General features: G+C 47.9%; 2 protein-coding genes across 2 annotated transcripts in view; both read left to right on the top strand.

The window, feature by feature from the left end:
- LOC123766916 (uncharacterized) overlaps positions 1-950 on the top strand; it is a 49,472-nt gene extending 48,522 nt beyond the window's left edge. The window contains exon 5 of the mRNA XM_069307441.1: positions 813-950. Within this exon, the coding sequence (XP_069163542.1) occupies positions 813-938 (126 nt within the window). The 3' untranslated portion in view covers positions 939-950. The remainder of the gene's footprint in view (positions 1-812) is intronic.
- On the top strand, positions 946-26,560 carry LOC123766915 (endochitinase). Its single transcript, XM_069307442.1, has 10 exons — positions 946-1,086; positions 11,308-11,551; positions 11,722-11,884; positions 13,749-13,848; positions 15,500-15,622; positions 17,620-17,743; positions 19,059-19,253; positions 22,197-22,278; positions 23,637-24,070; positions 26,234-26,560. The coding sequence occupies exons 2-10, from the start codon at positions 11,309-11,311 to the stop codon at positions 26,351-26,353; spliced, it is 1,584 nt and encodes a 527-aa protein (XP_069163543.1). The 5' UTR covers positions 946-1,086; position 11,308; the 3' UTR covers positions 26,354-26,560.
- The last annotated feature ends 928 nt before the right edge of the window (positions 26,561-27,488 follow it).

Raw genomic sequence — 27,488 nt, 5'->3', positions numbered from 1 at the left:
AAGTATCTTTAACAACTCATCTTAAGAAAAAGATACAAGACTTCAAGTGTGTTGGGACCTCGTAGGCTGGTGTAATCAGGGACTTCATTACTAAGGGGCCAGCCGTCTCCCGGGTGACCTTGATGCCTGGGATAGGTCCTAGCCGCCTTGATGACAGAGATAGGTCCTAGCCTCCACACATTCTCCTAGGAGACGCTGCTAGTTTGACTGGATCCAACCTTATGTTGGAACGACTGGATTAAAACAATCATAGTAGGTCCAGTACCATAGATCCGACCATATTTACTGCCCTACCCTTATAGTTGGCACAATAGGATAGTTACCTTCCTCATACTCACTGCATTACATCATCTTGATCTAATACCACAGTTACCCCTCTTATACTCACTGTTGTACCATCACAGTTGCCCCAATATCTTATTTGCTTAGCATTTTAAAAGCACCGAATCACCTTCTGCGGTTGATTGTTCAATGAACCCTTGAACTATATGTTCAACACATCTCTAACCCTGTCCATGGAGGACAGAACAAAATGTATGTATGCTGGTTAGCATTGTAACTGTGTGGCCACGTCTGTGGTAGAAAATAATAATAATAATAAAAACCTTATTTACCCTTCTATACCCACTGTCCTACCATCATGGTTGCCAATAACCACTAGTAATACCATCATGGCACCACTGTCACATACCACCAAAGCTGACCTTAGTATACCCCACCATCAACCTTCCCCAACACCAGTCACCTCCCCTTGTAACAAGCCTATAGCTGCCTAAAGCACTTTAATTATCAATATATACTTTTCATTCTAGGCGCCTGAGCACCCTGATAACCCCACCGCGCTCAACCATAATAGCAACCGGGGGTGTCACCCACCTCCTTCACCTGGTGCACCCACCCCTCGGGCCCACCAGGTGAGGTGGGCGAGGGGTCCTTGACCGAGGTGGGCGAGCTCCCTGGTGGCAGCTCCTGCCTCCACACCTCCGTCAGACCTCACTGCCGACGGACGCCTGGCTAGTTACTCCTCCAGGACCTCCGGAGGATATCTAGGGCCCCTCCTGGTCCCCGATACACAGACGTTTGCAGGTAAGCAACGACATATTAGCGTTCACGATGAGAACAATTCTCATTAATTGACAATATTGAAAGTTTCCCAGGGTTCTGAATACGTTATTGGTGGGATTTGCATGCACTCGCAGTAGGACAAATACGGTCCTGAAAGTACGTGAGTTTAATAGTAACTTTCGTACTGGAATATTAACTACAATAAGCCAGGTGCCTGGTACACCTGACCAATAAACGGGCTGAAGATAGACTTTTGTTAATGATCAAAGTTGGAATGGGTAGCCTAGTGTATAGCTGGGAGGATGGGGCAAGTGGGTAGCCTACAGTAGTGTATAGCTGGGAGGATGAGGCAAGTGGGTAGCCTAGTGTATAGCTGGGAGGATGGGGCAAGTGGGTAGCCTACAGTAGTGTATAACTGGGAGAGTGAGGCAAGTGGGTAGCCTACAGTAGTGTATAACTGGGAGGGTGAGGCAAGTGGGTAGCCTACAGTAGTGTATAACTGGGAGAGTGAGGCAAGTGGGTAGCCTACAGTAGTGTATAACTGGGAGAGTGAGGCAAGTGGGTAGCCTACAGTAGTGTATAACTGGGAGGGTGAGGCAAGTGGGTAGCCTACAGTAGTGTATAACTGGGAGAGTGAGGCAAGTGGGTAGCCTACAGTAGTGTATAACTGGGAGAGTGAGGCAAGTGGGTAGCCTACAGTAGTGTATAACTGGGAGGGTGAGGCAAGTGGGTAGCCTACAGTATTGCTGAGAGGAATTTGCAATTTGGGAGTCTAAGTAGTTATCAAAAGAAGAATATATGTAATTCCGACTCCAAGCCATCGTCTTCTATATGCAAATATAAATAAATGTGCATAAATTCGATTATATACGAAGTAATTTTCAACAATTCGGCCGTCACCCAACAACCCGTCCTCCGGCTTGGCTGGATAGAGCGACGGCCTTCCCCCCCCCCCCCAGACGTATTCATAAATTTTAATAGTGTATCAAAATTGGTAAATTGATTTGTCCTCGTGTATAAGTTAATATTTTATATATTAAATTTATATGTGAAAATTAGGCGTAGGTTATGTCAGTTATTAGGTTCTGTTGGCGAGTATTTGTATTTAATGTACTTGGGTGAAGCATCTGCAGCGTTGTGGTTCGAAAAAAAAGTCGTCAACGAATCATTGTTCGATTTATATTCGAACGTTATCAGTTGTAAGTCGTGCAGCCCGTCCTCCAAACAAAGATCCAAAAGTGATTCCATGCACCCGCCAAACCCCTTGTTTATGAATGAAAAGCGGTTTACACACGACTCACAACTGCTGACATTCGAACATATCCGGAACAAGTGCTTCACTGACGAATTTTGTTCGAATCACAACGCTATAAATGCTTCACCCACGTACTACAAATACAAATAATCGCCAACAGAACCTAAACACCTAACCTAACCTAACCTATGCCTATATATACACAATATGCTAATATATTATAATATAAATTTATACTTGAGAAAATTCTCGTTTTGAGTGAACAGTATGTTAAAATTTATGAATGCGTCTGTGGGGTTGACCGCTGGATGTAATGGACTTGAGTCGAGGACGGGTTGAAGTCGTGTGTGTGTAAACCGTTTTCATACATAAACAGAGGGGGTTTGTCGGCTGAATTAAGGAGCATGTGGCCTTTGTTTATGAGGACGGGCTGCACCCAGACAACATATGCTCTCATTGTGGGATTTGACAATTAATGACCTTATTAACCCAACCGAATACCGAGGAATTCCCACTCACTTGTACGCTAGTCTACGAGAACAGCTCGACATACAAACAAGCACACACACACACACACACACCGTGAGAAATGAGTCATTACATTAAAAATGTTCGGAAGACGAGGCTTTAGGAGCCTAGCTCGACCCTGCAAGCACATCTAGGTGAGTACATATATTAGGAAGAGAAGAACAAAATTTGAAAAGTAGAGGAGTATAATATTTAGAATATAGAGAGAAACTGTGAGGATGATTTCACTCATTCAGTAGTAATATCCCGCCACCTACCCCCTCCCCCCCCCCCAAGACCCTCAGAGTAAACACACGCGGAACGGGACTCTTGGGACGGTTAACCTCTCACTCCCTTGACCTCCAGGACCAAACAGGACCTCCAGTGAGAGTCTTTATGACCTGCTGACCACTGAGGCTCCTCTGTGGAGAGTCGTGGTGACCTGCTGACTACTGTAGCTCCTCTATGGAGAGTCGTGGTGACCTGCTGACCACTGAGGCTCCTCTATGGAGAGTCGTGGTGACCTGCTGACCACTGAGGCTCCTCTGTGGAGAGTCGTGGTGACCTGCTGACCACTGAGGCTCCTCTGTGGAGAGTCGTGGTGACCTGCTGACCACTGTAGCTCCTCTATGGAGAGTCGTGGTGACCTGCTGACCACTGAGGCTCCTCTGTGGAGAGTCGTGGTGACCTGCTGACCACTGTAGCTCCACTATGGAGAGTCGTGGTGACCTGCTGACCACTGTAGCTCCTCTATGGAGAGTCGTGGTGACCTGCTGACCACTGTAGCTCCACTATGGAGAGTCGTGGTGACCTGCTGACTACTGTAGCTCCACTATGGAGAGTCGTGGTGACCTGCTGACCACTGTAGCTCCACTATGGTGAGTCGTGGTGACCTGCTGACCACTGTAGCTCCACTATGGAGAGTCGTGGTGACCTGCTGACCACTGTAGCTCCACTATGGAGAGTCGTGGTGACCTGCTGACCACTGTAGCTCCTCTATGGAGAGTCGTGGTGACCTGCTGACCACTGTAGCTCCTCTATGGAGAGTCGTGGTGACCTGCTGACCACTGTAGCTCCTCTATGGAGAGTCGTGGTGACCTGCTGACCACTGTAGCTCCTCTATGGAGAGTCGTGGTGACCTGCTGACCACTGTAGCTCCTCATGGAACATGCCCAACCATTTCTCTCCTGTCCGGGAATAAAATCCGGGATCCTCGATTGCAGAGTCGATAACGAAACCAACTGTACTACGAGGTACAGCCTGGTTGATCAGGTTGATTGGTAAATAAACCAATGTTAGCGAGTTGAGGTCCAGAGAGCGACCCCTGGAGCCACCCGGTCCCTGGTCACTCTAGCCACCCTATTCCCTGGTCCCTGTCACCCTGGCCACAATGGTCACCCTGGTCACGGGCCAACAACCGGTCCACCCACCTACCAACCTTGTACTTACAACAAAGGTTGCTGTGGTAGGTTGCTGACCCTTGTAACCGGCTCCAGGGAGGAAGGGGGGGGGGTTGAGGGGGAATTGGGAGTTAGGAGGGGGTTTGTGGGTGTTGGTGGCTTGGTGGAGGTAGGGGTGGCTTGGTGGAGGTAGGGGTGGCTTGGTGGAGGTAGGGGGTGGCTTGGTGGAGGTAGGGGGGGGGGGCGTGGTGGAGGTCAAGGGGTGGCGTGGTGGAGGTAGGGTGGGGCGTGGTGGAGGTAGGGTGGGGCGTGGTGGAGGTAGGGGGGGGCGTGGTGGAGGTAGGGGGGGGCGTGGTGGAGGTAGGGGGGGGGGCGTGGTGGAGGTAGGGGGTGGCGTGGTGGAGGTAGGGGGTGGCGTGGTGGAGGTAGGGGGGGGCGTGGTGGAGGTAAGGGGGGTGGCGTGGTGGAGGTAAGGGGGGTGGCGTGGTGGAGGTAGGGGGGGGCGTGGTGGAGGTAGGGGGGGCGTAGTGGAGGTAGGGGGGGGGCTTGGTGGAGGTAGGGGGGGGGCTTGGTGGAGGTAGGGGGGGGGCTTGGTGGAGGTAGGGGGGGGGCGTGGTGGAGGTAGGGGGGGCGTGGTGGAGGTAGGGGGGGCGCGTGGTGGAGGTAGGGGGGGGGCGTGGTGGAGGTAGGGGGGGCGTGGTGGAGGTAGGGGGGGGGCGTGGATGGAGGTAGGGGGGGGCGTGGAGGAGGTAGGGGGGGGCGTGGTGGAGGTAGGGGGGGGCGTGGTGGAGGTAGGGGGGGGCGCGTGGTGGAGGTAGGGGGGGGGGCGCGTGGTGGAGGTAGGGGGGGGGGCGTGGTGGAGGTAGGGGGGGGGCGTGGTGGAGGTAGGGGGGGCGTGGTGGAGGTAGGGGGGGGCGCGTAGGTGGAGGTAGGGGGGGGCGTGGTGGAGGTAGGGGGGGGGGCGTGGTGGAGGTAGGGGGGGCGTGGAGGAGGTAGGGGGGGGCGTGGTGGAGGTAGGGGGGGGCGTGGTGGAGGTAGGGGGGGGGCGCGTGGTGGAGGTAGGGGGGGGCCGTGGTGGAGGTAGGGGGGGGCGTGGTGGAGGTAGGGGGGGGGCGCGTGGTGGAGGTAGGGGGGGCGTGGAGGAGGTAGGGGGGGGGGCGTGGTGGAGGTAGGGGGGGGCGTGGTGGAGGTAGGGGGGGGCGCGTGGTGGAGGTAGGGGGGGGGCGCGTGGTGGAGGTAGGGGGGGGCGTGGTGGAGGTAGGGGGGTGGCGTGGTGGAGGTAGGGGGGGCGTGGTGGAGGTAGGGGGGGGGCCGTGGTGGAGGTAGGGGGGGGCGTGGTGGAGGTAGGGGGGGGCGTGGTGGAGGTAGGGGGGGGCGTGGTGGAGGTAGGGGGGGGCGTGGTGGAGGTAGGGGGGGGCGTGGTGGAGGTAGGGGGGGGCGTGGTGGAGGTAGGGGGGGGCGTGGTGGAGGTAGGGGGGGGCGTGGTGGAGGTAGGGGGGGGCGCGTGGTGGAGGTAGGGGGGGGCGTGGTGGAGGTAGTAGGGGGGCGTGGTGGAGGTAGTGGGGGGCGTGGTGGAGGTAGGGGGGGCGTGGTGGAGGTAGGGGGGGGCGTGGTGGAGGTAGGGGGGGGCGTGGTGGAGGTAGGGGTGGCGTGGTGGAGGTAGGGGGGGGCGTGGTGGAGGTAGGGGGGGGGCGTGGTGGAGGTAGGGGTGGCTTGGTGGAGGTGAATGAAGTACTGGGATTCCACCGTACTATGAAAAGTAAAAATAAGCCAAGACCCGAACCTAAACTTTCCTAGGACTAATATGGCTTACATGTACTAAATAAGGCCTAAAGTGGCCTAATATTAGACATAAGGTTACTTCTTTAGGCTTATTGCCATCTACTGCAATGTTTACACTAATTCTAAACAACCCAACAATTAACTCGTTAGCTGTGAACCGCGGGTTTGGTGAAGGAACTTGTCTACCTTTGTAGCCTATGATTATGTTCAAACTTTTCCCGGTTTGTACAGCCGAGTGTGTTGGTGTGAGTCCATTGTTTAGAGTCGTCAGGTACGTCTACAAGATCTGAGCTACTGCGCCTTGACACAGGGTGTTACTGAGCCTTGACACAGGGTGTTACTGGGCCTTGACACAGGGTGTTACTGGGCCTTGACACAGGGTGTTACTGGGCCTTGACACAGGGTGTTACTGGGCCTTGACACAGGGTGTTACTGAGCCTTGACACAGGGTGTTACTGGGCCTTGACACAGGGTGTTACTGGGCCTTGACACAGGGTGTTACTGAGCCTTGACACAGGGTGTTACTGGGCCTTGACACAGGGTGTTACTGAGCCTTGACACAGGGTGTTACTGGGCCTTGACACAGGGTGTTACTGGGCCTTGACACAGGGTGTTACTGCGCCTTGACACAGGGTGTTACTGGGCCTTGACACAGGGTGTTACTGAGCCTTGACACAGGGTGTTACTGAGCCTTGACACAGGGTGTTACTGGGCCTTGACACAGGGTGTTACTGAGCCTTGACACAGGGTGTTACTGAGCCTTGACACAGGGTGTTACTGGGCCTTGACACAGGATGTTACTGGGCCTTGACACAGGGTGTTACTGAGCCTTGACACAGGGTGCTACTGCGCCTTGACACAGGGTGTTACTGGGCCTTGACACAGGGTGTTACTGCGCCTTGACACAGGGTGTTACTGGGCCTTGACACAGGGTGTTACTGAGTCTTGACACAGGGTGTTACTGGGTCTTGACACAGGGTGTTACTGGGTCTTGACACAGGGTGCTACTGGGTCGTGACACACGGTGTTACTGAGCCTTGACACAGGGTATTACTGAGCCTTGACACAGGGTGTTACTGGGCCTTGACACAGGGTGTTACTGAGCCTTGACACAGGGTGTTACTGGGCCTTGACACAGGGATACTCAGTTTTCTGTCAAACAGGACTCAGCGAGTAACTGTCAACCATATAAAATCTAGTCCAAGTGCAGTGAAAAGCTCTGTACCTCAGGGTACAGTCCTTGCACCGCTGCTTTTCCTTATTCTCATATCAGATATAGACAAAAATACAAGTCACAGCTTCGTATCATCCTTTGCAGATGACACAAAAATCAGTATGAAAATTACCTCGGCTGAGGACATTGAAAAACTTCAAGCTGATATTAATAAAGTTTTCGACTGGGCATCAGAAAATAACATGATGTTTAACAGTGATAAATTCCAGGTACTCAGGTACGGTAAAAATGAGGACCTTAAACATAATACAGAGTACAAAACACAATCAAATGTACCCATAGTAGGAAAACAGCATGTAAAGGATTTGGGAATAATAATGTCTGACGACCTAACGTTTAAGGAGCATAACCAAGCAAATATTGCGACAGCCAGAAAAATGATAGGATGGATTACGAGAACTTTCAAATCCAGGGATCCCATCACAATGGTTGTACTCTTCAAGTCACTTGTGTTGTCCCGTCTTGAGTACTGCTCAGTACTCACTTCCCCCTTCAGAGCAGGAAAGATTGCTGAAATAGAGGGAATACAGAGAACATATACGGCACGCATAGACGCAATAAAGCACCTAAATTATTGGGATCGTCTCAAAGCCCTCCAAATGTACTCACTAGAAAGAAGACGAGAGAGATATCAAATAATATACACCTGGAAGATACTGGAGGGCCAAGTACCAAATCTACACAGTAAAATAACAACGTACTGGAGTGAACGACATGGAAGAAAATGTAGAATAGAACCAGTGAAGAGCAGAGGTGCCATAGGCACAATCAGAGAACACTGTATAAACATCAGAGGTCCGCGGTTGTTCAACGTCCTCCCAACAAGCATAAGAAATATTGCCGGAACAACCGTGGACATTTTCAAGAGGAAACTAGATTTATTCCTCCAAGGAGTGCCGGACCAACCGGGCTGTGGTGGGTATGTGGGCCTGCGGGCCGCTCCAAGCAACAGCCTGGTGGACCAAACTCTCACAAGTCGAGCCTGGCCTCGGGCCGGGCTTGGGGAGTAGAAGAACTCCCAGAACCCCATCAACCAGGTATCAACCAGGGTGTTACTGGGTCTTGACACAGGGTGTTACTGGGTCTTGACACAGGGTGCTACTGGGTCTTGACACAGGGTGTTACTGGGTCTTGACACAGGGTGTTACTGCGCCTTTACACAGGGTGTTACTGAGCCTTGACACAGGGTGTTACTGAGCCTTGACACAGGGTGTTACTGGGCCTTGACACAGGGTGTTACTGAGCCTTGACACAGGGTGTTACTGGGCCTTGACACAGGGTGTTACTGGGCCTTGACACAGGGTGTTACTGGGCCTTGACACAGGGTGTTACTGGGCCTTGACACAGGGTGCTACTGGGCCTTGACACAGGGTGCTACTGGGTCTTGACACAGGGTGCTACTGGGTCTTGACACAGGGTGCTACTGGGTCTTGACACAGGGTGTTACTGGGTCTTGACACAGGGTGTTACTGCGCCTTGACACAGGGTGTTACTGAGCCTTGACACAGGGTGTTACTGAGCCTTGACACAGGGTGTTACTGGGTCTTGACACAGGGTGTTACTGGGTCTTGACACAGGGTGTTACTGGGTCTTGACACAGGGTGTTACTGGGTCTTGACACAGGGTGTTACTGGGTCTTGACACAGGGTGTTACTGGGTCTTGACACAGGGTGTTACTGGGTCTTGACACAGGGTGTTACTGGGTCTTGACACAGGGTCCAATATTCAGAGTGGTTTCTCTTCAACTCCGACACGAAAGTTTACATTTTGAAACGTTTGTTACATTTTGTTCATGTTCTCTAAAGTTTGTTATATGAACACATTGTTAACAAAAGTAAGCTCAGCGCAAATAAAAGTTCTTTTCTTTTGCTCTCGGTGCCAAATGGGTCACATAAACGGTATACAAAATATAGTTTAGTAGTGCCAAAGACAAGCCTCTTCAGTTCACATCCACGTATAGCGGTAGTGTTATTTAATCCTTCACATCCCTGTTTCATCCTTGTTACACAAGCCGAGTGCGACGAGGACCCGACAGGGAACCAACTTACCAGCGAGACCCCAGATAACATGGCCCCATGGGGTGGGAGGACCACCTACCACTGTTCCAGCAGGAGTCGTCAACCCCCTTCTTTGCGGCGGGAGGCCTGCGGCCCGTGGTCCTGACAGTGGCTGGGTGCTTGTTCGACTTAACCAGACATTGTATCCATCTTCATCCGGATCATCCAACACTGAGAGAGCGGGAGGATGAATGCGGGAGACGTGGCAGGGTTGGCAGATTGTGTTGGCACTGGCAGGCCATGGGACAAGGGTGCCACGGTGCCAGACGGTGTGACGCAGACAGGCTGGTGTTGAGGGCCAAAAGAAACGTATCTCTGCTTAGCTTTTGACGACTCGTCCAATACAGCGCACGCCGCCAGAACTATATTAATAATAATAATAACAATAATAATTTTTATTCACAAGAAGATACAATGGGTTGGTGAGATTACATAACATTGATACAAAGCAATAGGTACTTATATGATAGGACTTATATCAAGATTAGCATTTAGGAACAAGGTTTTCTACATGTACATAGCACATGAGAATGTGTGGAGTGAATGTATGTTTAGCATGTTATAGGACGTAAACAGAGGGGCTGTGTGTTGTCTGAAGACAGAGTTTATTATAATTCTGATAGTAGATTTTGGCTGAGTGATGATGGGCTTGAGGTAATTTGCAGTGGTTGAACCCCCATGCACAGATACCATATGTAAGATAGAGATAGATTACCGCGTAGTATAATGAGAGGAGAACAGAGTGGGGAACATATTATCCAATTTTAGAGAGTATACCCACCGCTTGTGAGACATTTTGTGGCTATTCTTGAATACACTTCTCTCACAAAGTCTCCAGGAGATATCTTCTGGGTGGAGGTTTAGTATAGCAGCTCTGAGTCACGTTATCAAGTGTTAAACACTAACTAAATTATCCAGTGAGGCAAGACTGCTGGAACGTAGGGATTAACAGGCATAGTTCTCTGCATCCGGAGAACTTTTTACCTCTACATGGGCCAAGATATTATTTATTATTATTGTTGTAAGACAATCGTGTATTCCAAGATCTCCAGTCTCTTGTTGGTAATCATGATCCACGCCTTAGTCATGTAAATTGCAGTGGCTAGGGCTTGGATCATTCCGGGGAAAGCTTAAAATCTCAGTTGGATACCAGTTACTGGGCCAATTTTATTTAGTCTTATGCTAAGAAATGCGTTTTGAAATATATTTTTTATGATGTTAACTCTTAACATTATCAAAGGTAAAGTTCGAATGGTTACAAGTTGTTGTGGTGCCATATATATATAGCCAAGGATGAGGTGAAGCACCTCACTTATGGGCTAATACTCCCATTGCAACTTACCAATCTCCTGTTTCCATTATGGCTGAGGGGAACTTACATTATACATACAATAAATTATATTGAAGGTGAATGAAAGATCCCATGTATGTGTAAGTGTATTAAAAACACAAATTTTCGGATGTACATACAGTGTACATATGTATATATACAAAATCAGAACATTGTGTTCAGCACCTTGAGAAAGGATGTAGGTTACATCTCAAAATTTGATTGTTAATACTTAATTAACACATATATTGGGTCTTTCCCTTTATCTTCATTGAAGCATAACACTGTAGCAAGTTTCTTCATAAAGTATATTATTATTTTGGGTATTTAGTACTGTAGTTAGACCTATGGTGGGTTTGGTCTTGTGCTTGGCCAAGATGGGCCTGTTTGACCCTTGGGGAAGTGTCACCCAACATGACCAATAATATTGCCAGCTTTAGAGAGACCTCTGTCCTAATATAAGATACGAACACACAATATTATGAACATTTATTGATTGTTGATTCCCATAATTTTACTTCTAAATTGCGAGAAATTTTAATGTAATTTGTATTTTTTGAACACTAACATTAATTTGCAGAAACATTTGCTGAGTTTATTTCTAATTTTTTTTCTGTTTTTGTTTTCTTTGTGACTTCACTGCGGAAGTCAAATTAACAATTACTGTTGTGTTACAGCATGACGCGGGCGGCGTGGTGGTTGGGCGTGGTGGTGGTGGGCGCGGTGGCCGCAGTGTCCTGGGCGACGCTAGCAGACCGCAGAGCTCGAGTAGTGTGTTACTTCTCCAACTGGGCCATCCACCGGCCGGGACAGGGCAGCTATGGCATCAAGGACATTCCCGTCGACAAGTGCACACACATCATCTACTCCTTCGTCGGTGTCTCCAACGTCACCTGGGAGGTCCTTGTGCTGGACGAAGAGGTAGGCACCACTCTCACCTTTCTCACACCTGGAAGGTCAAATGGTCTGGGTTATATACCAGTATGAATTATACTATACTAGTATATAAGTATAGTAAGGTAAACTGAGACAGCTACACAAGTGACGTGTTTTCACTGCTTGTGTACATGTATTGTGTTTTCCGTCTTCAGACGGACGTGGTTAACAACGGATTCAAGAACTTCACCAACCTGGCCAAGTCCAACGGCGTCAAGTCCATGTTGGCCATCGGTGGGTGGGGGGAGGGAGGGAAGAAGTACTCGCAGATGTCTGGGGTGCCACAGAGACGCGCCTCGCTCATCGGTAGTATCGTAGGTATGTTCCTACCTTTACCTAATTGTTTACTTCTGTTTTCCGTTTGATTTCCTACGTGTTCATTCTTCTCTATCCTGTAGTTGTTGTTGTGGCTCCCTTCTGTTCTCTGCATGTTCTGTGCTCGCTTGCTCTTCCTGCTTGGCTATAAACACTCATTGTTTGATCTGGTGTTGGGGTTTCTACCTTTCAACCTCTGGAGGGTTATTAAGTCACGGCTGGTCGTGAAACCATTGTGAGTTGAAGTATACTTTAGGCCCGAACATAGTCCAAGACTAAATTAATTCAATGTACTGAATATACACGGAGAGCCTGACTACAGCTCTCGGTGTATGTCCCTTGAATCATCGTCTGCTTCTATACGGCCTTTCACTGAGGTCTCACATTGGGTATATCACTGTATTTTCGTACACAAAAGTCCTTACGGGCAGGGAAGAGTGATTCTTCGGTGAGCTTCTTCACAATCGAGTTTCTGTAGCAACAAAACTCGTAATTTTGTGATTTTTATCATATCTTGTCTGGTAATTGTGAAAAGTATTTCCCTCGAGGACTGCAGTAGAGCACGAGGTGGTCAAGTGTTTACAGCTGGCACCTTCAGTGTGTATGTCTCATGTCCCCGCGGTTCACCCGCACCTCCAGTGTCCACCTTTTTCCTCTTGTTCTGCTTCTCTGTACCTGGAACATATATATTTTTCTCCTTTTTCTATGCAACTCGGTATTTTCTAAGTCAAAGTTATCTATTCTGTGATTTATCTATTCCAGTGTGTGTAGTTTCAACACTCTGGCCTTTCGTACCCAGATTTCAAATTTCTGGAAAGATTCATGAAGTACCTGAATTTACCTGAGGGCTACCATCTCTCTCTAGTAGCGTCAACCGGGGCAGGAAGCCGGCGGCTAGTCAAAGGTCCCTCCCCCTTGAGCTGAGAATTTTATCCAGGTGGATATTTACTGTATCCCGTCTTCCCAGTTCAGGAATTCTTTCGTATACTTCACTTGATAATTGTAATTCCATCAGTTGCACCCTTGTGTTGTTTTGTCGTGTGTGTGCGTGTTCTGGAGTGCTATTTGTCATGTGTGTGTGTGTGTGTGTGTGTGTGTGTGTGTGTGTTCCAGAGTGGTGTATGCTGTGTGTGTGTTCCAGAGTGTTGTATACTGTGTGTGTGTTCCAGAGTGGTGTATGCTGTGTGTGTGTGTGTGTGTGTGTGTGTGTGTGTGTGTGTGTGTGTGTGTGTGTTTTCCAGAGTGCTGTTTGCCGTGTGCGTGTGTGTTCTGTAGTAATATACTTGCAAGTATGTTTATGCAAATGAAGAGTCTATTGATAAGATTCTGCCTCACCCTTTTCATTTGTTTATATATACACTTCGTTGAGAGTCCAGGGGCTAGATTCACGAAGAAATTACGCAAGCACTTACGAACCTGAACATCTTTTCTCAATCTTTGGCGGCTTTGTTTACCATTATTAAACAGTTAATGAGCTCCGAAGCACCAGGAGGCTGTTTATAACAATAACAGTTGATTGGCAAGTTTTCATGCTTGTAAACCTGTTTAATAAATGTAACCAAAATCTTCAAAGATTGAGGAAAGATGTACACTTTCGTAAGTACTTGCGTAACTGCTTCGTGAATCTGCCGCCTGTACTTGCGTAACTGCTTCGTGAATCTGCCCCCTGTACTTGCGTAACTGCTTCGTGAATCTGCCCCCTGTACTTGCGTAACTGCTTCGTGAATCTGCCCCCTGTACTTGCGTAACTGCTTCGTGAATCTGCCCCCTGTACTTGCGTAACTGCTTCGTGAATCTGGTCCCTGATTTTGATTTATGTATTATCATGCGAAGGTAATAACTCGTAGCCTTTGTCTGCCCGGAACAGAGTACATGAACCGGTATGGCTTTGACGGCTTCGACCTGGACTGGGAGTACCCCGGGGCATCCGACCGTGGGGGCACCTTCAAGGACAAGGACACCTTCAGGTGAGGCTCCCACTCACTGCCTCTAACAAGGGGCTGCCAGTGACTGATAAAGCATTTGGAGTTCTTCCTCGGGTTGAGTGCAAGTGTTTGGATTATACTAATGGTATTTGTGTGCGAGTTTTTTTTTATCTGCTTTTGACAACGGCAATCTTGCATGTAACAGATCAGCGATTGTTGAACTCTTTGCAATTCAACATTATATATATATATATATATATATATATATATATATATATATATATATATATATATATATATATATATATATATATATATATATATATATATATATATAATATTATGTCGTACCTAGTAGCCAGAACGCACTTCTCGGCCTACTATGCAAGGCCCGATTTGCCTAATAAGCCAAGTTTTCCTGAATTAATATATTTTCTCAATTTTTTTTCTTATGAAATGATAAAACTACCCATTTCATTATGTATGAGGTCAATTTTTTTTATTGGAGTTAAAATTAACGTAGATATATGACCGAACCTAACCAACCCTACCTAACCTAACCTAACCTATCTTTATAGGTTAGGTTAGGTAGCCGAAAAAGTTAGGTTAGGTTAGGTAGTCGAAAAACAATTAATTCATGAAAACTTGGCTTATTAGACAAATCGGGCCTTGCATAGTAGGCTGAGAAGTGCGTTCTGGCTACTAAGTACGACATATATATAAATAAATATATATATATATATATATATATATATATATATATATATATATATATATATATATATATATATAATATATATTATATATATATATATATATATATATATAATATATATATATATATATATATATATATATATATATATATATATATATATATATATATATATATATATATATAATATATATTGAAACAAGAATTTCCTTAAGTACTTTCGTATATTGATACATCTTCAGAAGGAATGATGATGATGATGAATGATGATCATTCATCATCGTTGGGCCGTTTTCGGCCCAATTCGCCTTCATCAGAGCGAAATAGACTGAAGCATTCTGTTTCGCTCTGACGAAGGCGAATTGAGCCGAAAACGCGTTAGCATTATCTGTTTTTCACATGTGGTTTTTCCGCATACTTGGAAAGAACACACGTCGAGAAGTGTGTTAAATGAGAATTTAATTTTTTTGAACTTTAGAATGAGTAAACCACAAACTTGTTTTATTTTTGGCAATCAATTTAATTAAGTTTTAGAACAATTAAAGTTTATAAATAGTTTAAACAAAAATTTAAGCCACGTCCTAGAATTTCCAGAATCTTTCTTAATCAACATCTTTCCCAATAAATACCGATTCAAACCTGTCAGGTATGATTTAGATAATCTTTGGTCCAATCAGCTGTGACCTCAACTTATTCTCTAAAATTGAGAAGTATTTCTTAATCGCAACGATTACCCCAATCCAAAATTACGATAAAATCGTGAGTTATAGGCAAGTTTTGTTTACAAAGTTTTGTCACGTTGAAATTTTTGTTTACATTTAAAGATGGATATTCCTGGTCTTGTTGTCAAAACAACCGGAGACTTTTAGTGTGGTTATCTGCAGCAGTAATGGTTGTGTGGTGGACGTGTAAGTGGAATTAAATGTTCTTGAGTATATTTGATGCAAGTAATGAACAATATGTGTGTGCTCTCTGCAGGGACTTCGTGAAGGAACTGCGCGAAACCTTCGACCGACAGGGAAAAGGCTGGGAGATCTCCATGGCTGTGCCTGTGGCCAAGTTCAGACTGCAGGAAGGTTACCACGTCCAGGAGCTGTGTGAGTGAGTACCACAGGGGAGGGTTACCACGTCCAGGAGCTGTGTGAGTGAGTACCACAGGGGAAGGTTACCACGTCCAGGAGCTGTGTGAGTGAGTACCACAGGTGAGGGTTACCACGTCCAGGAGCTGTGTGAGTGAGTACCACAGGGGAAGGTTACCACGTCCAGGAGCTGTGTTAGTGAGTACCACAGGTGAGGACCCCACGTCCAGGAGCTGTGTTAGTGAGTACCACAGGGGAGGGTTACCACGTCCAGGAGCTGTGTTAGTGAGTACCACAGGTGAGGGTTACCACGTCCAGGAGCTGTGTGAGTGAGTACCACAGGGGAGGGTTACCACGTCCAGGAGCTGTGTTAGTGAGTACCACAGGGGAAGGTTACCACGTCCAGGAGCTGTGTTAGTGAGTACCACAGGGGAGGGTTACCACGTCCAGGAGCTGTGTGAGTGAGTACCACAGGGGAGGGTTACCACGTCCAGGAGCTGTGTATCACAGGGTGAGGACCCCACAGCCAGGAGCTGTGTATCACAGGGTGAGGACCCCACAGCTAGGAGCTGTGTATCACAGGGTGAGGACCCCACAGCTAGGAGCTGTGTATCACAGGGTGAGGACCCCACAGCCAGGAGCTGTGTATCATAGGGTGAGGACCCCACAGCCAGGAGCTGTGTATCACAGGGTGAGGACCCCACAGCCAGGAGCTGTGTATCACAGGGTGAGGACCCCACAGCCAGGAGCTGTGTATCATAGGGTGAGGACCCCACAGCCAGGAGCTGTGTATCACAGGGTGAGGACCCCACAGCCAGGAGCTGTGTATCACAGGGTGAGGACCCCACAGCCAGGAGCTGTGTATCATAGGGTGAGGACCCCACAGCCAGGAGCTGTGTATCATAGGGTGAGGACCCCACAGCCAGGAGCTGTGTATCACAGGGTGAGGACCCCACAGCCAGGAGCTGTGTATCACAGGGTGAGGACCCCACAGCCAGGAGCTGTGTATCATAGGGTGAGGACCCCACAGCCAGGAGCTGTGTATCACAGGGTGAGGACCCCACAGCCAGGAGCTGTGTATCACAGGGTGAGGACCCCACAGCCAGGAGCTGTGTATCATAGGGTGAGGACCCCACAGCCAGGAGCTGTGTATCACAGGGTGAGGACCCCACAGCCAGGAGCTGTGTATCACAGGGTGAGGACCCCACAGCCAGGAGCTGTGTATCACAGGGTGAGGACCCCACAGCCAGGAGCTGTGTATCACAGGGTGAGGACCCCACAGCCAGGAGCTGTGTATCATAGGGTGAGGACCCCACAGCCAGGAGCTGTGTATCACAGGGTGAGGACCCCACAGCCAGGAGCTGTGTATCACAGGGTGAGGACCCCACAGCCAGGAGCTGTGTATCACAGGGTGAGGACCCCACAGCCAGGAGCTGTGTATCATAGGGTGAGGACCCCACAGCCAGGAGCTGTGTATCATAGGGTGAGGACCCCACAGCCAGGAGCTGTGTATCACAGGGTGAGGACCCCACAGCCAGGAGCTGTGTATCACAGGGTGAGGACCCACGTGTACTAGAACCTCAGCACGCTATACCTTGGTCAGCTTCGTGGTAAATTCAGGCAGTTCTCATCAGTGTTGTGTTAAATAACCCTCGCACTTGATATTTAACACGTGATCTAATACCTGATAACTGGTTAACATTAAATAATCTTGGGGAGTCAGATTGGACTTGCGTCATCTAGGAATCTATGATAATTGCTTCTTGTTTACCGACTCCTTTACTATTTTCCTGCAAGTTTATTAGTGACGAGCCTACGCCAGGGACCTGCTAGCCTACTTTCAGGTAGCTCTTTACTGCTAGGCATCTACTTTGTTACTACTTTCCCATGTACACTATTTGTTAGGACCTTTCCCCTCTTCCTCCTTATTAGGTTCCTGTGTCTCTTCCTCTTTACTTGCCCTTACCGTTCTTCTCCGGCGTCGCCCCCAGTCTTAAGACAATGTTATCCCCGCCACAGTTACGTGGACGCGGTGCACGCCATGACCTATGACCTGCGGGGCAACTGGGCCGGGTTTGCTGACGTCCACTCTCCTCTCTTCCAGCGACCCTTCGACCAGTGGGCTTACGAGAAACTCAATGTGGTGAGTACTTACATAGTCACTGCTGCCTCCACTCTCTCCTTCACTGCTGCCTCCACTCTCTCTCCTCCTTCACTGCTGCCTCCACTCTCTCTCCTCCTTCACTGCTGCCTCCACTCTCTCCTCCTTCACTGCTGCCTCCACTCTCTCCTCCTTCACTGCTGCCTCCACTCTCTCCTTCACTGCTGCCTCCACTCTCTCCTCCTTCACTGCTGCCTCCACTCTCTCCTCCTTCACTGCTGCCTCCACTCTCTCTCCTCCTTCACTGCTGCCTCCACTCTCTCCTCCTTCACTGCTGCCTCCACTCTCTCTCCTCCTTCACTGCTGCCTCCACTCTCCTCCTTCACTGCTGCCTCCACTCTCTCTCCTCCTTCACTGCTGCCTCCACTCTCTCTCCTCCTTCACTGCTGCCTCCACTCTCTCTCCTCCTTCACTGCTGCCTCCACTCTCTCCTCCTTCACTGCTGCCTCCACTCTCTCCTCCTTCACTGCTGCCTCCACTCTCTCTCCTCCTTCACTGCTGCCTCCACTCTCTCTCCTCCTTCACTGCTGCCTCCACTCTCTCTCCTCCTTCACTGCTGCCTCCACTCTCTCTCCTCCTTCACTGCTGCCTCCACTCTCTCCTCCTTCACTGCTGCCTCCACTCTCTCCTCCTTCACTGCTGCCTCCACTCTCTCTCCTCCTTCACTGCTGCCTCCACTCTCTCTCCTCCTTCACTGCTGCCTCCACTCTCTCCTCCTTCACTGCTGCCTCCACTCTCTCCTCCTTCACTGCTGCCTCCACTCTCTCCTCCTTCACTGCTGCCTCCACTCTCTCTCCTCCTTCACTGCTGCCTCCACTCTCTCTCCTCCTTCACCTGCCATGTTTCTTCCAGCCCTCTTCACAGTCTGCCAGCTTGTATGTGTATATATATATATATATATATATATATATATATATATATATATATATATATAATATATAATATATAATATATAATATATAATATATATATATATAACTTCAATTCATTCAATTCATTCATTCATTCAATTCATAGCATAACGCCTTGAAGGAAACCAACGTCGTCTATGCCTTCAAATGTCCACTTAGGACTGTAAGCCCCAAAGAACTCAGTATATAGGCATGACAACGTCTCTTTCCAGGCGATTAACAATGCATAAATAACAGGGCTCCATCAAAGAATGCTTCAACAAATAGTTGAACACACAAACACACACATTGTTCATTGACGGTTGAGAGGCGGGACCAAAGAGATGAAGCTCAACCCTCGCAAGCGCAACTAGGCGAGTACACCGTACTACCTACTTTATTCTCAGGCTGACGGCATGAAGCTGTGGGAGACGATGGGCTGCCCCAAGGACAAGCTGGTGGTGGGCGTGCCCTTCTACGGCAGGACCTACACCCTCGGCAGCAAGGACAACCACGGCCTCAGGGCACCAATCAAGAAATTTGAAGGAGGCGGCCTCCCAGGTCCCTTCACCGGCGCCAAGGGCTTCCTGGCCTTCTACGAGGTAGGTGGAGGTTGTGTGTGTACAGTGTACAGTGTGGTGGGTGGGGGTTGTGTGTGTACAGTGTACAGTGTGGTGGGTGGAGGTTGTGTGTGTACAGTGTGGTGGGTGGAGGTTGTGTGTGTACAGTGTGGTGGGTGGAGGTTGTGTGTGTACAGTGTGGTGGGTGGAGGTTGTGTGTGTACAGTGTACAATGTGGTGGGTGGGGGTTGTGTGTGTACAGTGTACAGTGTGGTGGGTGGAGGTTGTGTGTGTACAGTGTGGTGGGTGGAGGTTGTGTGTGTACAGTGTGGTGGGTGGAGGTTGTGTGTGTACAGTGTACAGTGTGGTGGGTGGAGGTTGTGTGTGTACAGTGTGGTGGGTGGAGGTTGTGTGTGTACAGTGTGGTGGGTGGAGGTTGTGTGTGTACAGTGTACAGTGTGGTGGGTGGAGGTTGTGTGTGTACAGTGTGGTGGGTGGAGGTTGTGTGTGTACAGTGTACAGTGTGGTGGGTGGAGGTTGTGTGTGTACAGTGTACAGTGTGGTGGGTGGAGGTTGTGTGTGTACAGTGTACAGTGTGGTGGGTGGAGGTTGTGTGTGTACAGTGTACAGTGTGGTGGGTGGGGGTTGTGTGTGTACAGTGTACAGTGTGGTGGGTGGGGGTTGTGTGTGTACAGTGTACAGTGTGGTGGGTTGAGGTTGTGAGTGTACAGTGTGGTGGGTGGAGGTTGTGTGTGTACAGTGTACAGTGTGGTGGGTGGGGTTGTGTGTGTACAGTGTAGTGGGTGGGGGTTGTGTGTGTACAGTGTACAGTGTGGTGGGTGGGGTTGTGTGTGTACAGTGTACAGTGAGGTGGGTGGAGGTTGTGTGTGTACAGTGTGGTGGGTGGAGGTTGTGTGTGTACAGTGTGGTGGGTGGAGGTTGTGTGTGTACAGTGTTGTGGGTGGAGGTTGTGTGTGTACAGTGTGGTGGGTGGAGGTTGTGTGTGTACAGTGTGGTGGGTGGAGGTTGTGTGTGTACAGTGTGGTGGGTGGAGGTTGTGTGTGTACAGTGTGGTGGGTGGAGGTTGTGTGTGTACAGTGTGGTGGGTGGAGGTTGTGTGTGTACAGTGTGGTGGGTGGAGGTTGTGTGTGTACAGTGTGGTGGGTGGAGGTTGTGTGTGTACAGTGTACAGTGTGGTGGGTGGAGGTTGTATGTGTACAGTGTACAGTGTGGTGGGTGGAGGTTGTGTGTGTACAGTGTACAGTGTGGTGGGTGGAGGTTGTGTACAGTGTGGTGGGTGGGGGTTGTGTGTGTACAGTGTGGTGGGTGGAGGTTGTGTGTGTACAGTGTGGTGGGTGGAGGTTGTGTGTGTACAGTGTGGTGGGTGGAGGTTGTGTGTGTACAGTGTGGTGGGTGGAGGTTGTGTGTGTACAGTGTGGTGGGTGGAGGTTGTGTGTGTACAGTGTACAGTGTGGTGGGTGGGGGTTGTGTGTGTACAGTGTGGTGGGTGGAGGTTGTGTGTGTACAGTGTGGTGGGTGGAGGTTGTGTGTGTACAGTGTACAGTGTGGTGGGTGGGGGTTGTGTGTGTACAGTGTGGTGGGTGGAGGTTGTGTACAGTGTACAGTGTGGTGGGTGGAGGTTGTGTGTGTACAGTGTGGTGGGTGGAGATTGTGTGTGTACAGTGTACAGTGTGGTGGGTGGAGGTTGTGTACAGTGTACAGTGTGGTGGGTGGAGGTTGTGTGTGTACAGTGTGGTGGGTGGAGGTTGTGTGTGTACAGTGTACAGTGTGGTGGGTGGAGGTTGTGTGTGTACAGTGTACAATGTGGTGGGTGGGGGTTGTGTGTGTACAGTGTGGTGGGTGGAGGTTGTGTACAGTGTACAGTGTGGTGGGTGGGGGTTGTGTGTGTACAGTGTGGTGGGTGGAGGTTGTGTACAGTGTACAGTGTGGTGGGTGGGGGTTGTGTGTGTACAGTGTGGTGCGTGGAGGTTGTGTACAGTGTACAGTGTGGTGGGTGGGGGTTGTGTGTGTACAGTGTGGTGGGTGGAGGTTGTGTGTGTACAGTGTGGTAGGTGGAGGTTGTGTGTGTACAGTGTACAGTGTGGTGGGTGGAGGTTGTGTACAGTGTACAGTGTGGTGGGTGGAGGTTGTGTGTGTACTGTGTGGTGGGTGGAGGTTGTGTGTGTACAGTGTACAGTGTGGTGGGTGGAGGTTGTGTGTGTACAGTGTACAGTGTGGTGGGTGGAGGTTGTGTGTGTACAGTGTACAGTGTGGTGGGTGGGGGTTGTGTGTGTACAGTGTGGTGGGTGGAGGTTGTGTACAGTGTACAGTGTGGTGGGTGGAGGTTGTGTGTGTACAGTGTGGTGGGTGGAGGTTGTGTGTGTACAGTGTACAGTGTGGTGGGTGGGGGTTGTGTGTGTACAGTGTGGTGGGTGGAGGTTGTGTGTGTACAGTGTGGTGGGTGGAGGTTGTGTGTGTACAGTGTGGTGGGTGGGGTTGTGTGTGTACAGTGTGGTGGGTGGAGGTTGTGTGTGTACAGTGTACAGTGTGGTGGGTGGGGGTTGTGTGTGTACAGTATACAGTGTGGTGGGTGGGGGTTGTGTGTGTACAGTGTGGTGGGTGGGGGTTGTGTGTGTACAGTGTGGTGGGTGGAGGTTGTGTGTGTACAGTGTACAGTGTGGTGGGTGGGGGTTGTGTGTGTACAGTGTACAGTGTGGTGGGTGGGGGTTGTGTGTGTACAGTGTGGTGGGAGGTCGTTGATTAGACGTAGAATAAACTTTGATAATGACGAATTGACGTTGCTCTTGGCTATTGTAGCCAATGGGACACAGTTTTTCTTAATGTTGTCATGACCCAAATCAGATTTACCTCACCACAAGTAGTTTAACAATATTTCCATATGCTTAAAAAAGTTATTGTCAAGTGTTTCAATTATTGCCATTGTGGATATAAATTTTCCTCTGACGTGACTATTTTCTGCTGCAGATCTGTCCTCTGGTTAATGAGCCTTCCTCGGGCTGGGTCAAGGATTACGATGATGTTGGCAAGTGTCCCTACGCTTATAAAGGTTAGTCTTGAGTCCACCGCTAAAGGCAAGTATTACTAGTCATCGTTATTCATGCAAGCACAGAATTCGAACCTATAAGTAGGCCTACCTAAGTTTGTACATTGATAGCCGAGATATGCGACACATTGTATAATGTTTGGTAGCTTAATACTAAACTTAAGGTGTCCGCTACTGGTCTCTTGTGTGCAGTTCTCTAATTGGTCTTTAAGTATCACTTTATCAGGAAATGCAACTTCAATCCTTGTACTATTATAATGAAAGTTCAATAAAGTTAATTGAACGCATACCCAACTTATGGTCAGTGAAGGGAATTGTTCTTTGCAATATTGCATTAACGCAGCAACATCTAACACAATACTTCTCTAAAGCTCCGTGGTTCAAGTTTTAATGTTCTTATATACACAAGAACGTACATTGCGTTGAGAAAGTACGTACATTTGTGGTTTGAGTGTAGCACATTCTTTCTAAACTAAGACACAGCGTTTCGGGCAGGTCATTAAGCTAAAACAATGAAGGTAATAGTAGGTACATTGCAACAGTATTTGAGTTCAACATAATAACTACATTTCAAACTGAGACATTCAACTTCATCACTATAATCTATTCTATGTATTATTTACTTGTCAAACCGCGTTGTCTAGGCTTTCCTTTTCATCATTTGTTCTTCTGCTGTTGTCTTGTCTATATATTTATTTTCATCGCAATCTCTATTAATTTACTCGTTTGATTTTTGAATATACAAATAAGAATGGTTTGGGCTTATTATAGGGAGGTCTGGAGCTGATGTGGACGAGTCTTGCTACATGTTGAGCTTGTTGTAAAGCGAACTTGCAGTCATCGGGAGGAGGAACCTTCACACAAACTGTACGCACCATAAGGAACATGCCATACACATGCAGGACACTGTACGCACCATAAGGAACATGCCATACACATGCAGGACACTGTACGCACCATAAAGAACATGCCATACACATGCAGGACACTGTACGCACCATAAAGAACATGCCATACACATGCAGGACACTGTACGCACCATAAGGAACATGCCATACACATGCAGGACATAGGCATGATTAGATCTGTATACTATAAGGTCCTATGGAGAGGCGTACAAATCAAATGATCTCGCCAAGAGCTGTGAGAAGTGTAATCTCGCCTACACACGCTGTACTATGATTTACGGGCTAATTAGTTATTCTTATTGCTAAAATATGGGTATTAGAATAAGAGAATGTAAAATTCTGGCATCGTCGTCGTGTGGTGTCTCTGAAGTAGGATTTAGTATGCATCAAAGAGTGTCAGTGGTAGGATATGTAGAACTCTGATAGTTAATTCTTCTCACCTAATGTTAACAGATACCCAGTGGGTGGGCTATGAGGACGCGGACAGCCTCAAAATAAAGATGGAGTTCATAATTTCCAACGGCTACGCCGGCGCTATGACCTGGGCCATAGACATGGATGACTTCAACGGCTTCTGCGGCACTGTGAATCCGCTCATTAACGTTCTGCACACTTACATGAATAACTATGTGGTGCCCACTCCTCCTCCAACCACCACCACACAGAAGCCCACCTGGTGGTCGCCTGGCACCACCTCTTCCACAACCCCGTTGCCACTCGTGCCTTCAGAGATCGACAAACCTGTATTGCCAGGAGGTCCGCAGATCAGCGGCGAACCAGTTAGTCAACCACTACCATCTCCTCCCCGTCCTCCTCCTCCTCCAAGTGGGTCTACGAGTGCCAGCTGTGATACGCAAGAGTATCTCCCTCACCCGCAATGTAATAAGGTAACATTAACACATTTTGTTATAGACAGTATTGAGCACTGGCTTCTTGTGCTTCTAACTTCTCTCTAATTTCTTGTAAACAAAATAGAATTTTTAAAGAGCCCACTGAACTATATCCTTATTTTAACACAAACGTACTTCTTTTCTATAGCAAAGATATATAATTGTCTTGTCAAGAAGACCTAGATTTTAAAGGCTATATAGAACCAATTACTAGAAGGTTTATATTTTGTGTGGCAGATAGTTATCATAGGAACACAGACATCACAATAGGAAGGAGGCTGTTGTTGTTGTTGTTGTTGTAGATTCGCTACCTGGAACAAAAAGTTGCAAGTAGCACTGGCTATGGTGAGCCCATTAGGAAGGAGGCAAGAACTTGGTTGCTCAACTTCCTTTATAGCCTATTCCTTATATCTTCTCAGACCGAACTACTATCCCTCTAGTGGCCTCGACAAAGTCGTACACATTTTCTCCGTACAATTCCTGTTGCGCATCCACGTGACAATTTGTAAACAGAGAACTAATTATGACAAGATTCTGGGGCTACGTCACTGGAAGGAAGGAGCTCAGTTCTTAGCTTTCTCATAGACTATTTCGTTCTCTACTCCACAATCGGGTATCTTGGGTTCGATTCCCGGGTGGGACAAATGGCCGGATACGTTTTCGTTCATCTAATGCGATTGTTCATTTAGCAGTAAATAGGTTCCCGGGAGTCAGGCAACTGTTGTGAAGTTGCATCGCTGGGAGGGTTAGTAGTTCAACTGTGGGAGGGTCAGTAGTTCAACTGTGGGAGGGTCAGTAGTTCAACTGTGGGAGGGCGCCTCAATACAAACCAAAACCATATACACACACACACGGGCTTCCTGTCCCGACCACAGGAATTATTATAAATGGCATAGTCTCGGGCATTTTACACGTAATCATTGTTTTCTTCCTGGCAACATTTTACCAGGCTATGATCCCATTAAATTTTCTGCATTTGAAGCTCTCACTCTGAGTTTACCTGAGAGCCACTAACACTAGTGGCCTCGACGAGGACAGGAAGCCGGCGACTTGTCGAAGGTCCCCCATTTGCCGTCAGGATTTTTTCCAGTTGTACTTTAAAACCCAACAGAGTTTTGACATTAACGGCTTCGGCGGGTAGTTGGTTCAATGGGTTAATAACCCACGTACCTGTGGCGCTCTTCAGGGAGGCACTGGGCTCACTCTCACCCGCCTTCACCCTCAATAAAATCACAATTAAGTTGACCAAACCACACACTAGAAGGTGAAGGGACGACGACGTTTCGGTCCGTCCTGGACCATTCTCAAGTCGATTGTGAGAATGGTCCAGGACGGACCACACAATCGACCTGAGAATGGTCCAGGACGGATCGAAACGTCGTCGTCCCTTCACCTTCTAGTGTGTGGTCTGGTCAACATACTTTAGCCACGTTATTGTGACTCATCGCCTGCAAATTACAATTAATCCTGCAAAATTTAATGAGGCTATCCCCATGCATCTGGCCTCCAGCCTCAGACAGCCTCAGTGCTTTTTCTTCTCTTCCCTCTCGGAAGTTATATTAAAAACTACATGAATTACACGCCATTTTTCACACCCGACTTCATAAAAATTGTCTAGGGGTAGTTTATAATTGTTAATGTTTCTTAAAGCTGGTTAGGGTATGCCTATGTCTGTTCCATACCCCAGACCATTCCCCTGCAAATTTGGGTGAGGTTAGCCCCAAGTGTCTGGGGCAAACTTGACATGGTCTCCAACTTTTGACAGACATTCATGAATATATAAAAATCTCTACTGGGTGGAACAGAAATGGTTGGGCACATTTCCTATCGTCTAATGCATCGATAGGTGTACTAATGCTCCCAGAAGTTAATGGGCGTGTTGTGAGGCTGCTGTAACCTTACACTGATATACTGTTGTCATATTAATGTCCATAATGTGGATTTTCCAACTTGAGCCAACATTGAACTATTTAACCAGGACCAAATAAAGTAGTAATAAATGCTGTCAATTATTTTCAGATATTTTTCTAAATAAGTGATGGTCTGGCTATTAGATAAAATTAACCTTACCTACTAAGTATGACTTAAATGTGTGTGATACGTGTGTATGCATACTTCCTCATGCTCATACCATAATATTCACTTCCCTTTCTTGACCAGTACTTCTGGTGTGTGCATGGGGAGCCGCTAGAGTTCTCTTGCAAGCAGGGCACTTTGTGGGACCCAGTTTCCAAGATCTGCAACTGGCCACATGCTGTTACAAGACACAACTGCATCTAGAAGACATGTCATGACAGACATGTCATGTCTTTGATGTGGTCAGCGGTGCAACAGTTGACCTCCAGTCAACGGTGTGACGTGAGGCAGCTGCGGACACAAGTGTATTGACATGTACAGATTTGTTTATTATTATTGTTTTTGTCATAGTTTCTCAGTCTTATTTATTCCACTGAATGTTTTTATTATTAATAAACTTCTATAAGAAATTGTAGTATATTCAATTGACATTAAATATGAATGAAAAATATTAATGCTATTTCCTATACATGTCAAATGACCATGCCTGAAATTGAGTGTTGACGAGAGGCTGATTGTGTAACTGATTGGAAATCAGTGTAATATATATGGCTTACAGAAAATAATATTTTTATAACTGGTCATAAATGTGACTGGGTTGAATGAATGTTGCACACACACAATTATTACCATATCAAAATCCTGCAGGTTTGGATTTAGTCATAAAAATTATTTGTTGGAATAGGAAACCTGTTATCAAGGTCTTCTTTTTCCAATGACTGACCTTCCTCAAAATGTAACCCTCGGTTGTTGAGAAACTGCCAGGAACCAATTTATTGCTACTAAAGTGTTGCCCATATGTGTCTGCCATGCACTGGTTGCAAGTCATATCCCACCTTATCCATGGCTTGCAATATCATATATTCAGATGGATCATGTTCTTGTGTGCCTGGAGAACATAACCGGACCTATCGACCTCTGATAGGTCCTTCCCTATCAGAGCCTCCAATCACTGTGAAGATAACTCCTCGGTGTGCAATGTCATCAGGATGTCGGATATCCACAGGAGAGAGACCTACCTGAATCAGGATGTTGGATATCCACAGGAGAGAGACCTACCTGAATCAGGATGTCGGATATCCACAGGAGACAGACCTACCTGAATCAGGATGTCGGATATCCACAGGAGAGAGACCTACCTGAATCAGGATGTTGGATATCCACTAGAGAAAGACCTGCCTGAATCAGGATGTTGGATATCCACTAGAGAAAGACCTGCCTGAATCAGGATGTTGGATATCCACTAGAGAAAGACCTGCCTGAATCAGGATGTTGGATATCCACTAGAGAAAGACCTGTCTGAATCAGGATGTTGGATATCCACTAGAGAAAGACCTGT

The sequence above is a fragment of the Procambarus clarkii genome, chromosome 60, assembly GCF_040958095.1.
Source record: "Procambarus clarkii isolate CNS0578487 chromosome 60, FALCON_Pclarkii_2.0, whole genome shotgun sequence".
In the NCBI taxonomy this organism is placed as follows: domain Eukaryota; kingdom Metazoa; phylum Arthropoda; class Malacostraca; order Decapoda; family Cambaridae; genus Procambarus; species Procambarus clarkii.
The sequence above is the reverse complement of the archived record's forward strand: the minus strand, read 5'-3'. Positions and strand labels throughout refer to the sequence as shown.